The sequence below is a fragment of the Danio rerio genome, chromosome 2, assembly GCF_052040795.2.
Source record: "Danio rerio strain M-AB ecotype USA chromosome 2, GRCz13ab, whole genome shotgun sequence".
Classification (NCBI taxonomy): Eukaryota; Metazoa; Chordata; class Actinopteri; order Cypriniformes; family Danionidae; genus Danio; species Danio rerio.
The window spans coordinates 13,609,544-13,625,622 of NC_141022.1; the positions used below are offsets into that span (position 1 = coordinate 13,609,544).

The 16,079-nt window shown below is 35.0% G+C and overlaps 2 protein-coding genes across 32 annotated transcripts in view; one reads left to right on the plus strand and one right to left on the minus strand.

Moving 5' to 3' along the window:
- The window catches only part of LOC147846232 (uncharacterized), an 849,179-nt gene that overhangs the window by 172,368 nt on the left and 660,732 nt on the right, over window positions 1-16,079 (minus strand). The window lies entirely within an intron of this gene.
- The window catches only part of kmt2cb (lysine (K)-specific methyltransferase 2Cb), a 237,469-nt gene that overhangs the window by 50,401 nt on the left and 170,989 nt on the right, over window positions 1-16,079 (plus strand). For all 31 annotated transcript variants that reach the window (XM_087240505.1, XM_087240508.1, XM_087240510.1 and 28 more), the window contains exons 5-7: window positions 1,858-2,043; window positions 9,006-9,100; window positions 12,252-12,361. In XM_087240505.1, the coding sequence (XP_087096631.1) occupies window positions 1,858-2,043; window positions 9,006-9,100; window positions 12,252-12,361 (391 nt within the window). The remainder of the gene's footprint in view (window positions 1-1,857; window positions 2,044-9,005; window positions 9,101-12,251; window positions 12,362-16,079) is intronic.

Consider the following 16,079-nt stretch of genomic DNA (forward strand, 5'->3'; position numbering starts at 1 on the left):
TGTCTTTACTCCACCTCTAAGTATTACTGATTGGTCTGACATTAATGAGTGATTGCAAATGCTTAAATAATTTTTACTTTGAAAGGGCATCTAAAAATGCAGTGCTCATGTGCGAGGGACTAAAAAGACGCGAGTGTATAACAGCAACGCACATCCGTCAAATGTGTTTACAAAGAAAACAATGAAAATATAAAATTCTGTCTCATCTCATGTGCACTTTAGCCAGTTAACATTTTTTATCTATACACACCGAGTGACGCTAAAGAGAAGTGATCGAACCTTCGATTTTTACATTTAAGGAGATTTCAATTTCGAAGCTTATTGAATCTGAAATTTAATTACAGAATTAAACTGAGAAGGTAGAAGTTTGAAACACAGTTTTCTAATGATTAAGTTTTATGTTTCATTATTCTATTTATTTTATGTATTTGTATCACATTAGACTTTTCAGTTCAGTAGCTGATTATAACAGAAAACTTCTGCTTGTTTAGAACAAAAAAAGAATTCAAGAGTTCACACTTAGCTGATAATCAAAGCGTATTTGGCATGCTATTCCGGGAGAGAGCCCTGAGCTCGGAATATCCTCAAACCTGGGGCTCCCTCCTGTTAGAAGGGCGAGAGGGGAGTTCGAGCTCAGGTAGGTCTCGAGAACTCCCCTGCTTGTCGCCATGAGAAGTGTAAACTAAGGTTGTATTGGGTGATAATTTGTTTTAGTCGATTGGCTATGGTTTATGTTTTTGGACGGTGGGAGGAAACCGGAGAACCAGGGGGAAACCCACGCGTACACGTGGAGAACATGTAAACTCCGCACAGAAACACCAACCGGCCTGATAGGTTGGACCAGCGGTGTTCTTGCTGTGAGGCAACAGTGCTAGCCACTGGGCCACTGTGTTGCCCTATCAGAAAACGGGGAGGAAGTAGGGGTGGAAAAAAGGCGGGATAGCTTCAAGACAAAGATAACTGGAGTGAAAACTCTGATTATTTGTATTGCTTAAATTAACCATCTATTAGGGCAGATTACGGACCTAATAAGGAGCCAGCCGTGTTAATCATAAGCACATGATCCTCTCGAAATTAGTTTATGAATAAACACCATGAAAATTGTTGCCTTTTTCCTGTTGTACCGAACCCTTATCGAACCATGACTCCAAAACAGTGTGTACTGTTACACCTCTAATTTCTGCTAAAACATTCTTTGTGATCCATTTTAATGAAATTAACTGATAATGTTTAGCTGATCACTTTCTTTTTCCTCCTGTTAGCCTCTGAGCTTTAGGAAACATTCTTCATTTACAGGGTATCCGCAGGGTCTTAAAAAGTCTTAAAATGTCTTAAATTTCAAAATCAAAATTTCCTTAAATTTACTGAAATATTGTGTTGTAGGTCTTAAATCATTTTAAACAGGTCTTAATTGTACCCAATCTGGCCTACACCCATCCAATCACTATCATTCCATCTCAATAAAAGTTTATTTATTAACTCATATTTGTTAACTTGTTTTTAATTATTTTTTAATGGTTTAAGTAGGCCATTAGGAAAAATCCTTAGTTTTTATCCTTGTGTAATTCAAAAATTTCATTCATAATGCCCTGCTGAAAAATCCAGCATAAACCAGCCTAGGTTGGTTGGCTGGTTTTTGCTGGTCGACCAGGCTGGTTTTAAGAGGGGTTTTGGCCACTTCCAGGCTGGTTTCCAGCCATTTCCAGCCTGGTCTTAGCTGGTCAGGCTGGGAGATGAAACCTGTAGAAATCCTGATTTAACCACAAATGTCTTTAAAGCTCATTATGTTGCATGTTTAGAATTGTAAAATAATCCATGATTTCTTTGGCTAAAGACATTCCTCTGGTTTTCTCACAGCGAACAGCTCTGTGCCTTCTGTTACTGTGGTGGCCGAAGTCTGTTGGGCCAGGGAGATTTGAAGCCATTCAGGGTCACGCCCGGATACGACCCTCCACCCCGACAGTCCTCGACAGAGGAGGTCCACGACCATAGCGACAAGACCGGGGCTGCCAGCCAATCAGGGAGGCAAAGGGGCCTAGAGAGGTAAGCTGATTGGCTGGGGCAATTGAGTCTGTGACATATTATAATATGTCATGTGTAGCTTAATGTTAAGATGAGCTCAGCTAAATGGGGCATCTCTCGTGACAACACAGCTGTTTTTTCCTTGTTTGTTGGCTTCTGTGAAATAGATCAGACAGTATTGGCCATTGTTAGAGAGAGGAAAGCAGTACATGAGCCAAAGGATGTGTGTGCGTGTGTGTTATGGTGTGTGAACGGTAGGCCTGTTACAGGCAGCAGTGAGCACTGAAACATGACGTCACTGGTTGAATCACCCTCATCTGGATGAAATTTCAGGCTGTTTGAATACTGATCATTCCATTTGAAAATTACACTCATTGCTCTAGTATGTGTGTGTTTTTGCTTGATATCCTGGAGACAAACTTGTGTGCAGCAAACATTGTTTGTCCTAAAGTGACCCTCTGCATTAGCAAATGGCAGTGCTTATTTGTACCACATACTTGAAAGCTATTCAGTGTCTCCTAATTATATGACTGTAGTATGCTTTTTTTAGTGGTGTCAATATATATATCATATATATATATATATAGTTGATGTCAGAATTGTTAGCCCCCTTTAAATTTTTTCTTCTTTTTAAATATTTTCCAAATGTTTAACAGAGCAAAAAAAACTTTCACAGTATGTCTGATAATATTTTTTCCTTTTGGAGAAAGTCTTATTTGTTTTATTTCAACTAGAATAAAAACAGTTTTAAATTTTTAAAACGTCATTTTAAGGACAAAATTATTAGTCCCTTTAGGCTATTTTATTTATTTTTTGACAGTCTACAGAACAAACCATCATTACATCATACCATCATACAATAACTTGCCTAATTACCCTAACCTGTCTAGTTAACCTAATTAATCTAGTTAAGCCTTTAAATGTCACTTTAAGCTGTATAGAAGTGTCTTGAAAAATATCTAGTCAAATATTATTTACTGTCATCATGACAAAGATAAAATAAATCAGTTATTAGAGATGAGTTAATAAAACTATTATGTTTAGAAATGTGTTGAAAAAATTTTTCTCTCCGCTAAACAGGAAAGGGGGAAAAAAATCAACAGGGGGGCAAATAATTCAGGGGGGCTAATAATTATATACATATACAAACATACATTAATTTGGATGTACTCAGGGCTTGACAATAACACCTGTTAAACCGAGTAGATTTTAGCTGTGGTGGGTTAGACAGACACTTCCACTCGCCACTTTGGCTGGCTTAAAATCATTTTTAAATTGTAGTTTTCTTAAAAGCTGGGCTTGACAAAAAAGATGGTCCAATGGCCTTGGAGAATTGAGATGCAGCATGACTGACAAAAACAACTGTGTTTGCACAAGCAAAAGAAAGCAGGTGATTACAGAATGAGAGGAGGATCACATGCACGGTGAGACACAGGCGATCCTTTAGTGTCGCACACACAGGTGATGTGATGTGCACGAGTGTTTAAAATTGTGCATACTCGCATTTCATTGTGTGAAGCAACCACGCCTGGAAACGCAACTGCTGCAGTCGGTTCTTTTTGAACTAGACTGAACCAAAAGTGGGTGATGCAGTGGCGCAGTAGGTAGTGCTGTTGCCTAACAGCAAGAAGGTCGCTGGTTCAAGCCTCGACTGGGTCAGTTGGTATTTCTGTGGGGAGTTTGCATGTTCTCCCAGCGTTCATGTGGGTTTCCCCCGTGTGCTCCGGTTTCCCCCACAAGTCTAAAGTTCAGGTGAATTGGGAAAGTGAATTGGGTACAGGTGAATTGGGTAAGCTAAATTGTCCGTAGTGTATGAATGTGAATGAGTGTGTATGGATGTTTCCCAGTGATGGGTTGTGGCTGGAAGAGCATCCGCTGCGTAAAAAGTGCTGGATAAGTTGGCGGTTCATTCTACTGTGGCGACCCCAGATTAATAAAGGGACTAAGCCGTAAAGAAAATGAATGAATGAATGAACCAAAAAAAAGTGATGCTCGTGCAAAAAACAAAAAAGGCATTTAATGTAAGCAGTTATTGTAACTTTCACTTTAAAGATTCTTTGAACAGACTACTAACGAGCCTAATGTTAACCATGTACGCGTGATCATCATTATTGCACAGTGTATGTTTTTCAATTTCACCTGCTTTCTTTTGCTTATAATTATTTTGTTAATATGGTTGAATTGTCATCTTTTACAGTAAAATTGCTTTAATAGGAGATTAACTTCACAATTATGTGGTTAACTGGTAATCTGAGACTTTGAGCCAGGACAGACTACTGTGCATAGTTTTAGATACATGACAATATATATATATATTTTAATGTCAGTTGTATTTTATTTATTTAAAAACATTTTTTAAGTGTTGTTGAATTTTACTTGCTTTTGAAATTTTCAAACTATTTACAATTTGTGGCTAATAACTTTTTTCGGTGTGGCCAGAGAAAATTTTTTCACAACACCATGAAACCACTACTGATTTGCACATGCTCATTAAGCAAAGACATGAACAATACACAAAACACAATAACTAAATCAAGTAATTTTATCATGCAAAAGTCAATTGATGCATAGAAAATATATTTTCCCAACAACAAAATTGTGGCTAGTGAAAATTGCGAGTGGCTAGTAATGTTGAAAAACTACTAGCACTGTGGTGGCTGGTGATCAAAACAGTTAATGTCGAGCCCTGGATGTACTCATTTTTGAACTGTGATCTTAAGTCTTTTGTTAGATTAGTTCCCGTTTTGGCTTTGGAACTGACTAATCAAATGTATATGCACAGATATATTATTGTAAAGCATCATTTGAAAATATTCAGAATATTCATGAATATTTCAATATAATTTATAATGTATTACATAATTCTACTTTGTGTATTGTTGATGTCAGTAAAATAAATTCATTATGATAAGTCATTATTGAAATTGCTGTTTACATTGTCTTCAACATTGTGTGCATAAGCAAACCTGCATTGTGTGTCTGTTGAGGACCTGCTCTGATGATAGGGTTTCTAATGAACTACCTTTTATTTAGCTTAAACAAACTATTAATATGTTGTCAGATAACATAGAGATCTTCATTCACAAAGGTATAAACATGCTCAAGGCTGTTGGCTATTAGCTTTTCATATGTGGCTCACTGTGAGCATTCTCCCTGAGCTGATCATTACCCGGCAGCTAGTGGGAGACACAGAGCGAGATGTGAGACTCCGGCCCCAGCATGCGCTCAGCCCAACAAAGGGCCCTCTCCCTGCTCTCGCGCACAGCTGCCTAATTTGTCTTGGCTCTTTGGAGGCAATCAGCCATCTCCCAAAGGCCTGTGTGACGTAATTTGCTGCCAGTCTGATGTTGGCAGTTAGCCAGGCCTGCTGAGCTTTGTCATCTGTGGGCCACACTATAAAACAACAAGTCTGAATGTGGAGTTGCTAGACACAGTTGAAGAAAAAAGACCCATGCTTTGTTTATTTACAACTGCATGGCTAACAAAATTAAATTTACCCCATTTTTAGCTTATCAGCACTACATTTTGTAATAATAATGATCTTTTGAAATTAGACCATAATCAATATATCGACATATCGCACAACACATGGACATGACCTCAGTCAGTTTTGGTGATGCAATATATATCACCCATACACAAAAACAATTCTAGCTACATTTTAGCTGACAATCTTTATTTGAGGTGTCAGTGTCAGTATGGTAGAAAAAATAAATAAATAAAATAAAATAAAAAATACAGCCTGTTACTTTTTTATCTTACCATTTTTTGTACTTAGAATATGCTTTATATTTTATATAAAATATTCATTATATTTTAAATATTTTTTTTCTTCACATTTTGATTCCAATAGCGAATTATTAAACAATTAAAATGACTATAGTTTGATGAAATATTCTTCAGAATTAAATATTATGTGTACTTGGGGGAGTGTTCTTGCATCGTGATGCTATTATAACATCATTCTGGCATTATATAATGAGTGGGATAAAATGGTCTTCAAATGGCAATAATATTGCTTATCACAATATATTTTGGTGCATTATATCATAAAAGAAAAAATACATATTGTGAGAGGCCCATTAGATATAATCGTAGTTCTTTTTTTAATGCATATAATGATTATTTTAAAAGATCAATAAAAAATATTATTAATAATATTAAGGTTACAGTTGTTGTGTTCCATTTCTCTATTAAAATGAATGTTTAAAACACTAAAAATAGTACTGCTACCACTGTTCAAAGTAGTTTTAGTCAAAAATACTATCCATTTTCACTTCTTTACATAATAATAATGCAATGTATTAATCAACTTGGTCAGGACTGCAGGCAGGCGAGTCAAGTAGCTGTAAAGTTTTTCTCCATAGCCAGGACTTTGTAATGTGTGCAGAACGTGGTTTTTCATTGTCTTGTTGAAATATGCTTAGGTGTCCCTGTAAAAGAAAGCACTATTATGTGCTCCAAAATCTCTATGTACTTTCCGACATTAATGGTGCATCACAGAAGTCCAAGTTACCTTTGCCAATAGCACTGACCTAACCCTATACCCTGACAGACCATGACTTTTGAACATGTTGCTGGTAACAGACAGGATGATCCATTTTTTATTTGGTCTAGAGCACACAGCATCCATTTCTCCCAAAAATACCTGAAATACTGATTCATCTGACAACAGTACACTCTTCCACTGTGTGATGGTCAATCTCAGATGCCCTCTGCCCAGAGAAGTTGACAGCACTTCTGCACACTGTTAACATAGAGCTTCCTTTTGGCACAGTATAGTTTTAATTGGCATGTGTAAATGTAACTACATAGTGTTGTACTTGACAAAGAATTGTTAAAGTTGTCCTGAGCCTATGTGCTGATATCGCTTATAAATGATAGATGATTCTTGATGCAGTGCTGCCTGAGGGATCTGAAGTCACTATTTTTTGGCTTAGGCTTGTGCCCCTGTCCTTTGCGCACTGAATTTCCTCCAGACTCCTTAAATATTTTAATAATTTTTCCACTGTTGAAGGTGAAATATCCAAATGTCTTCCTACTTGTTAGCAAACTGGCGATCATCTGCCCATCTTTGCTCCTAAAGGACTGGACCTTTTTTGAATGCTGCTTTTGTACCAAATCATGATTGCAATCACTTCTTTTAAATCGCATCATTATTTAACCAATTTACCTGATAACTAGATGTAAATTTCTCCTGCCAAAACTTTCTTATGAAATGTCTTTTAGGAACTTATAAAAATCATGAGGAACACATTGAATAATGTTTGTTGTATTGTCAGCTATGAAATACAACTTACAATTAATTTAGGAACCACTACTTTAAAAAAAAAAATTATTACTTTTCCATACTGCTTCCAATTTTTCTGGTTTAGGGTTATCCATTTATTTAGACAAAAATCAATAACATTTTAAAGTTATACATTTATCAACTGTTTGTTTTTAAATACATATTGGTCAGAGTTTCCCAATACTGGGTTGTGGCTAAAAGGTCATCCGCTGTGTAAAAACATATACCAGAAAAGTTGCCGGTTCATTTTACTGTGATGACGCCTGATGAATAAGGGACTTGTAACGGGGAAGTGACGCTGACATTAAACAGAATGGTCAGGCAAGCAACGGTCAACACTTGGGCAAACAGATGTAAAGAGGCAAATCCAGAGTCGTAGTCAAATATCAGGTGAGTGTTCAGAAGGCAGGAAGCAGACAGGAGTAAAACAAGAAAACAAGACAAGGATCAAAACACGGCAAAGACAAAGGAAACGCGTTGTAATGTCCCTAAACCGAAATCAAGACTCAGCAATGAGTGTCTCAAAGTGAGCCGTATATATGTGTGTGTAATTAGTACTTGAGCAGCATCAGCTGTGTGTGTGCAATCAGTCAAGATCAGGAAACGGTTGTGTGTGTGGTGCATGGCTTGGCTTTGTAGTCCATAAATGTTGGATTTAGAGTCTGTTAGTGATCTAAAGCTGCTAAATTGCTGAAAATCATAACAGGACTAAGGCAGAAGAAAATGAATGAATGAAGGAAGGAAGGAAGGAAGGAAGGAAGGAAAGAGTGAGTGAGTGAGTGAGTGAGTGAGTGAGTGAGTGAGTGAGTGAGTGAGTGAGTGAGTGAGTGAGTGAGTGAATGAATGAATGAATGAATGTATTGGTCAGCGGTCAAACATTTTTTTATGATTTTCTACTTTCACAACTTTCTACTGTTACAAGTGAAAACCTGATTGTTTGTGTTAGTTTCAGTGATCATTTGTATTTTATAACAAATATAATTATAATTTGTATTGAAAGTGTCAGTGATACTAGGTAAAACACCAAAGATTTAAAAATCACTGTTGACCCCTTTTAGGTTAGCCATACCAGCAGGTTGATAGCATTGTATAATGAGATTCACAAGGTTATGATGCTTGCATTTTTTATCTCATGATGTGTCTGTGATGAGTTAATCAATCAACACCATCCCCCACAAAATGGCTATGAGTCAAACCCCTCCAGTTCCTGAATGTCAAGAATAATTTAACACTCTCCTGGTACCGGTGGCTAACGAAAGAGGGCCAGCAGTAGGAGAGAATGTACACATTCATCTTAGTCTATATATGGACTGTAAAATATTTTAATTGAAATAAATGCATGATATGTAAATTAATTTGTATCAGATCAACTACATTTTCACATTTATTATTATTATAATTAGAGAAAAATGACAAATGTGGTGGATGAAAAGGCATTACAATATATATGTCTGACGTTTAACTATGTGGTGCTCTATGTAGGAAGTAATGTGCAGAGGGGTATTTACTTTAATGGTACAAATAATTATAACATGACAAAAAGCATTTCTTATAGGTCATTTCATTTTAAAGGTGAAATTTCTCAAAAGGAAATATTAAGAAACATTATTAATAACAACAATAATTTTTTTCCTGCCACAGTGTGTAAGAATGAAACCTAACAGTATCTAATTCATCTGTCTCTATCTCTCAGTGTTGGGGCAGAGGAAGCAGGAAGCAGGTTTTGGGATGAGCTCCGCCACGTCGGTCTACCAGATGACGTTGATGTCCAAACATTCTTTGAGTCGGGTAAGACGTGTTAAAAATGTTATCAAGACACACAAGAGTTATTCAAACTATCTATGGACTTTTAATGCACTTCCACACCAATAATAATAGAGATAAATATGAATATATCAGTAAGTCCCAATCCCATTTTTACCCCTGTTTTACCATCTTGCTTTAAAAAAAATGCTAAAATAAAAACTGCAGCATTTTGCTATCTATAATAGTAATACCTAATACCATAGTAATACCATAGTAATAACACCTGACAGATATGAAAATATTGACCTTTCTTGCCTTTCTTGTCCCACAACATACTTTCACATCTGATACTCGAATGACACTCAAATACCCTGTCAGAAAAGTCTAGTGGCTGTTAATTAGCTTTTTCATAAGGGCTGTTGTTGTTGTTTTCATGTGTTTACATAAATTAATATGGCCATGGTGTAAATACACAGTACATTTAAGATCTTATTGACACATTTTATCTTTATGATAACGTGATATATGACTTCAGTGATTTTCTGAAGATAAATACCAAAAAAATAAAGCAACTGGAATAACTACAGCAGTCGCCATCGCCAATCTCATATGAAGCAAGAGATTGCGATGACATATGATGATGTGTGCAGGTGTTGTAGTGCTGTCCCATTTTTAGGGGTACATTTTGAAGCCCTTACCTTTCAAGGTCTGTTTCAAGGGCCAAGGGGAAAGGGTAGGAGTACAAAAATAGAATTGTTATTGGGCCATAGTATCAATACTAGCTTACAATAGCTGTTTGCTGCAGTTTTAAAGGTTTTTGAACATTTATCATTATATAGTGTCATTTTTTTTTCATGACTTGTTGGACATTTTCAATAAATAATGTGGTCACACCAATGGTCTACAAACTGAACAATTTTAGTGGTTCCAAAACAATGTGGAGATGTGATAAACAATATGAGAAAAAGTCTTAGGGAAACATAACTGATGCACATCATGGGCTTCACAGGGGACTTCGGTCACATGATCTTGTACAGGGCCCTTCAACTAATTAAAGTTTTTTTTTTTTTGTGGATTTACCGATTTATAATGAGCAGATAGTGTCAAATCAGAGGACAGGGTTTTATGTCAGGATATTTCAAGTTCTTATGTTATTAGAAAAATATGGATGAAAAAAGGGGTTTGCCAATATAAAGGTGCTGTAATTTACTGAATAATATCTTGAGACAGTCATTCTACAAGACAATTTTGAGATTTGGCTCAAAAATGTAAAAAAAAATTTATAAATAAAATATAACAGCTGTTTTAATAACAAGAGGTCTACGAAAAACAAAGTAATGTTTAACAATTTACTGCATTTTAAATGTTAATGCTAATAATATTCTTTTTTTTTTTTTGGTCATGTGTGGCAGTGAAAATGCCATGTCAACAACCTAAATTATATATTAGTTATATATAATAAGAACTATCTTATTCTGTTGCATAGACTTGAATAAAATAAAGATATGTTGACATTTAATATTAATACAGTGGTGGTCAACATTAGTAAAACACCTGACAGATCTGAAAATATTGACCTTTCTTGCCTCCAAAACATGATTTTTAATTCATAATGTTCATGAAACACGCAGAGCAAATCAACAGATGAGCACAGCATCAGATGAATCGAGTTTTTATCCACTTTGACTGTTTTATTTGGACCATCTACCTTTTGCAGCATTTGCAGCATCACATCTACTGGTGTAATGTCAGTACATTTCCTAAGAACTTCAACACTAATGTTATCCCATTCTTGTCAATAGTTGTGCAATTAATTAAGCTTTTTCTGTGAAGGAACTTGATTGTGTGACATTAACAATGAATTAAGACTTAATGTAGAATCAGAATTAATAACATATTTTCCATGGGTATTGTAAAGACCCATTCAAATCAACTGAAAGCCCTACAAAATGCTGTGTTCCAAAATCTAAAATAAGTTTAGATTTGTCCACCTATCGGGTTTTGGAGATGTATGCTTCACCATATGAGGCATAAGAATAGGAATGTTTGGAAATAACCTGGTTTTACTGATCACACTGTGTTATTATTGTTTGTTTATTTATTCATTAGCTAGAAATTACAACCAAGTTTAGAATAGTTTTGAAACAAATCTTTGGGCCTAACAAACAAATATATGTAATAAAATTTTCGTAATATAAGGCCAAATGGAGGAGGCTTGTTCTTTATCCTTGCGCTGCAGATGATCTATTTTCTCACTAGTGAAGCATTCAGTTTTTCCACTTACAAAGCCTGTCATGTAAATAGCAAATGCGCCATGGCGCGACATAACTGACTCTTAAAGGGAATGGGAGAGGAGACTGATTGGTTTAATGCGTGTTATACTCAGAATACACCTGCGATAACTCATTAAGATAATAAACACAACCCTGTTAGAACACGCGCCATGGCACAAACCATATTTTTCATCCTTAAAATAGCAAAAGTGCATTCACACGTGCCCTTAATGCTTTTGCACCATGTGCTTTAGACTTTGTTCCTAGATTGTTAAAGTAGAGCCCATAGAGTTCAATTCAAAAAAGTTGCTTTATATTTTTTAATACAATATTTTGAGCCAAGTGCATCCAGAATGTTTTGCTTTCAGCCAAAAGTTACCATTTCAATGCATCTCTAATTGTTATTTTTATAGTTGAGTTCAAAACTTTGCTTTCAGTTTACATTCAGAACAATTTTGAAAATTTGTTATTGTCCTTGGTGTGAACACTCATTTAAAGACAGTGTAACTTCTTACTTAAACATTTTGTTTACCAAAACCAAGCCATTTACTTTTATATGAAGATGTGGAAAGATCTTTCAGTGTGTGTACCTGACTTTTCCAAAGAACAATTTAAAGATCAATAGATGACCTAAACGTTTTTTTTTTTTTTTTGTCAAGAAAAGCAGCCTGAAAATAAACCTGTAGACACCGTAGTCAGACATGTCACATTTATTTGTGGTGAGCACAAGAAATTGTAAAATAAAACTGAATTGCTGTTCTGCTATTAACTGTCTTTTCTTTTTTGGGTTCAAGATGTATGGGCCTTTTTAAAACACATAGCATATTGTTTCCATTTCCATTTATTACACAGAAAACAATGCAAGATTAGAATTCCCATTCAGTCTACTGATTTCTTTTCCACCTACCTTGTGCTCATAGGTCAATGTTGGGCCCATCAAAGCTGTGCATTATGGTCAAATTTTGTGTGTCAAGCGGAGGATCAATCACTGCTATACGTGGACAAAGCCATCCACTCAGGGAGCACAGAGGTACTGTATGCTTGAATGTTTCTGTTCTTGTTGGCTAAAATGTGAGAAGGCTTGTGAATAAAATAATGTCTTTAAACTTTATGCAAATGTTACATCACCTCACTATAGAACTCGAAAGTTTATGCAAATGAGGGTTAAAATGCTCAGCTCTTTTAATGGCTGCACCAAGTGCAATTCTTCTTCTTTTTTTCTTTTTTTCTTCTTCTTTTTCGATTGACCGTAATGCGTCTTTATTTCAGTTTGATCTGTGACAGCTATCTTTTCTAGAGCTTTCTAATTGCTGTTCTTTAGGGTTTAGCGTAGGTGGAATCCAGGGCCCGGTTTTTCAAAAGGTTTAATCCGGATCAAATTGATCCAGATTTAGTAATTCTGTTTTTGCGATCCATGATCAGGTAATCCAGCTTACTTTTTGAGCCAGTTTTTCAAAGCAACATTGGATTGGATCAATCTGATCCGGATAGGAACTTTTCAGGATCACTAAATCTGGATTACCAGTGCTCAAACAGGATAGGAAATCACAATGTAGAACTATAGATTTGTAAAGAGCGACAAGTAGAATAGCCAGCGTGGGCTCAATATAACTTTATTTAATAATAATAATAAATAAGAAAAACAAGAAAAAGCCCACCCCATCCTCTTCCAGCAGTCTGTTCATCTGAGACCTACAACACAAACACTGTACATTGAGAATATTTATAATAAGTTTTAAATATAGATGTAAATAAAAAAAAGACTTAATGTCAAAAACTCCACAATAATCTCAGACTTCCTCATCTGATGTGGAGAGAGCAGCTTGTCTGAGCGTATCCTTTAGGAGGGGGATCTCAAGTCTGGCATTGGTTTGCTGCAGTTTGTTCAGAGTCAGTTGTTCCCCTGCCAGGCGAAGCTGTGCTTCTGCCCTTTCAGTCTATTTTTGCAATTGATGAAAGAGATTTCAAAAATCAGTCATTGCCATTTTTTGCATTTTTTGTTTATTCTGTAATCATTGCTATCATCACTAATAAATATTCTAATAAGAAAAATATTTTCCATTGTGATGAATACATATATATATAAACCAAGAAATAATCAGCTGAATAAAAATAAATTGTAAAATATTTATTATTGAGAAAAAAAATCACTGTTACTACTGTTGCTGATAATGCAAAATGTATAAATCTAACATCATAATTTGTACAGCCATATTTATTTTTGGGTTTAATTTTCAATAAACGAATCAGTTATTCACTCATAAAACTTTGCGTTTCATTGTATCAAAGTTTCATTTTTGCAGAATTATTCAGTAGCATATTTTTGATGGCTGGTTGTCACCACCTATTGGCTAGATAATGTAATTGCTGCCTACAACTTTTATTTTAGAGTGTTAAGTCAAATGCAGGGGACGCGGTGGTACAATGGGTAGCGCTTCCCTCTCACAGCAAGAAGGTCGCTGGTTCGAGCCTCGGCTGGGTCAATTGCCATTTCTGTGTGGAGTTTGTATGTTCTCCCCACGTTTATGTGCGTTTCTTTCGGGTGCTTCGGTTTCCCCTACAAGTTCAAAGACATGTGGTACATGTGAATTAGGTTGGCTAAATTGGCCACAGTGTATGTGTGTGAATGAGTGTGAATGGATGTTTCCTAGTGATGGGTTGCAGCTGGAAGTGCATCCACTGCGTAAAACATATGCTGGATAAGTTGGTGGTTCATTCCACTGTGGCGACCCCTGATTAATAAAAGGATCTAGCCGAAAAGAAAATTAATAAAAGAAGTTAAATGCATAAGATGGTGATTTTAATCTTTACAATAAACATCAGTGGTTTAAACTCTAAACTGTTATCCTAGTACTTTTGTATTATTTAACATACAGTATTTCATGTTGTGTGGGTGTTTAGATCCCAATCTTTTATTGAATAATCATGCAGCTTGCACTGAATGCATTAATGCAGGCTAAACAAGTAGTGACTAAAAACACCTTTATTAACCTAAGAAACCCACCACATCTCAACCTACCACAACTTCTTCCATCATCATCATTGTATTTTACAGGAAAGCCTAATTGCTTTCACACATATGATTTAAATGATGTGAGGCAATCTCTCTGCGATCATTACAAATTTAGGATTTTTCTACAAAAAAAAAAAAAAGTATTAGCCTAATCCGTGTGTTATGCGTGTTCCAAACTGTAAGTTGTGATCTGTACAAATCACGGCTCAACCATGATCTCTTACACCCCTATTTTTAATGTAGTTCGTGGTAAATCTGAAAATTTAAAGTAATGTGGTATTTAAATTTTTTTTTTGATTATTGAAAATAAATCGGTTCAAAAGTATTTCTAAATTAAATTCTGCTCAAGTAACTTATTTTTTCAATTAATTTAGATAAACCAGTTGTATTTATTATTTTTTTCTATTTACTGGTTATCTGCAGTAACATGCAAATACATATTGACTTATTGAGTTTATGTTTAAACATAGTAATTTATAGTAACGTAGTAATTGATTTTATTTTTCATTTATTTGGCTTTAAAATTTAGCTTTTCTTAGCTGGTCCATATATAATTTTATTTTAGTATTATTTATATAATATAGTAATAATGATTTTTTAATAAAGGAACATTTATTTATTTATTAACACGAACAAACAATGAGCAATGCATTTATTACAGCGTTTATTGTTAGCTATTTTTGTTAACATTTGTTTATGAAAATACAGTTGTTTGTTTTGATTTTATGTTAACTTGCAATGCATTAGTTAATGTCAACAAGCACAATTAGTTTTAATTTAATTTTAAATATATTTTTAACTGTGATTAATGAATGTTGTAACAGTATTGTTCATTGATAGTAGTAAATATATTAACTAATGGAACCTTTTATGTAAAATGTGACCCATTTGTTGTTCGTTTTAATTTAGCAAGCAACATTTCCATTTTATTTTATGTACTATTTAATTTAATTTAATGTAAGAAAAAAACAAACTGATTAGGTTTAGCTTTAGTAAATAATAACAATATTAGTGATTTTTATAGTAATTTATGACTTTTAAAGTAATTTAAAACCATTTTCTTCAGTTATTATTTATTTATTTATTTATTTATTTGTTTATCTATTTATTTATTTATTTATTTATTAATTTTTGCTCTCAAACCAAGAAATATGAATACAGTTCTGTGTAATCCAACAGATGGCAGAGAGGACATAATTTCACGTTTCTACTTGCTGCCATGCACATTTTCCACCATACTGCTGTCTAGCCCTAATTTTTCATTTATACCTTGCTCTTATTTAATGTCATTTAATGACACCTGTTAGGATTCCAGTGTTCCTCATATACCTGCTGACGTTTTGGGCCATGCTACTGTGTTTCTGTAAGAGGCTAGAGCTGGAGGAGGGATCTAACTGGCTGCTAAAGGTCACTGCTGATCAGCTGTGAAATTGAAAAGTTCACGGCACTTAGAAGAGCTGTGGCATCATCAGCTTTATCATTTAACACCTTCCGTGCAGCTACCCCCTCCAATTACATTCCTTAATAGCCCTCAGCCATTTGATCTTGTGAATTAATAGCAATGCTGCATTTAATGGCAAATGCCTTTTCAGATTAGGGCTATGCAATTTGACAATATATTTCACATGTAGGGCTGGACGATTTTGGCTAAAACGAGAATCACAATTTATTTTGTTTAAAATCAAGATTTTCTCACAACTCTGTGAATGTAAAATAAAGGTTAATATGAGTAGAT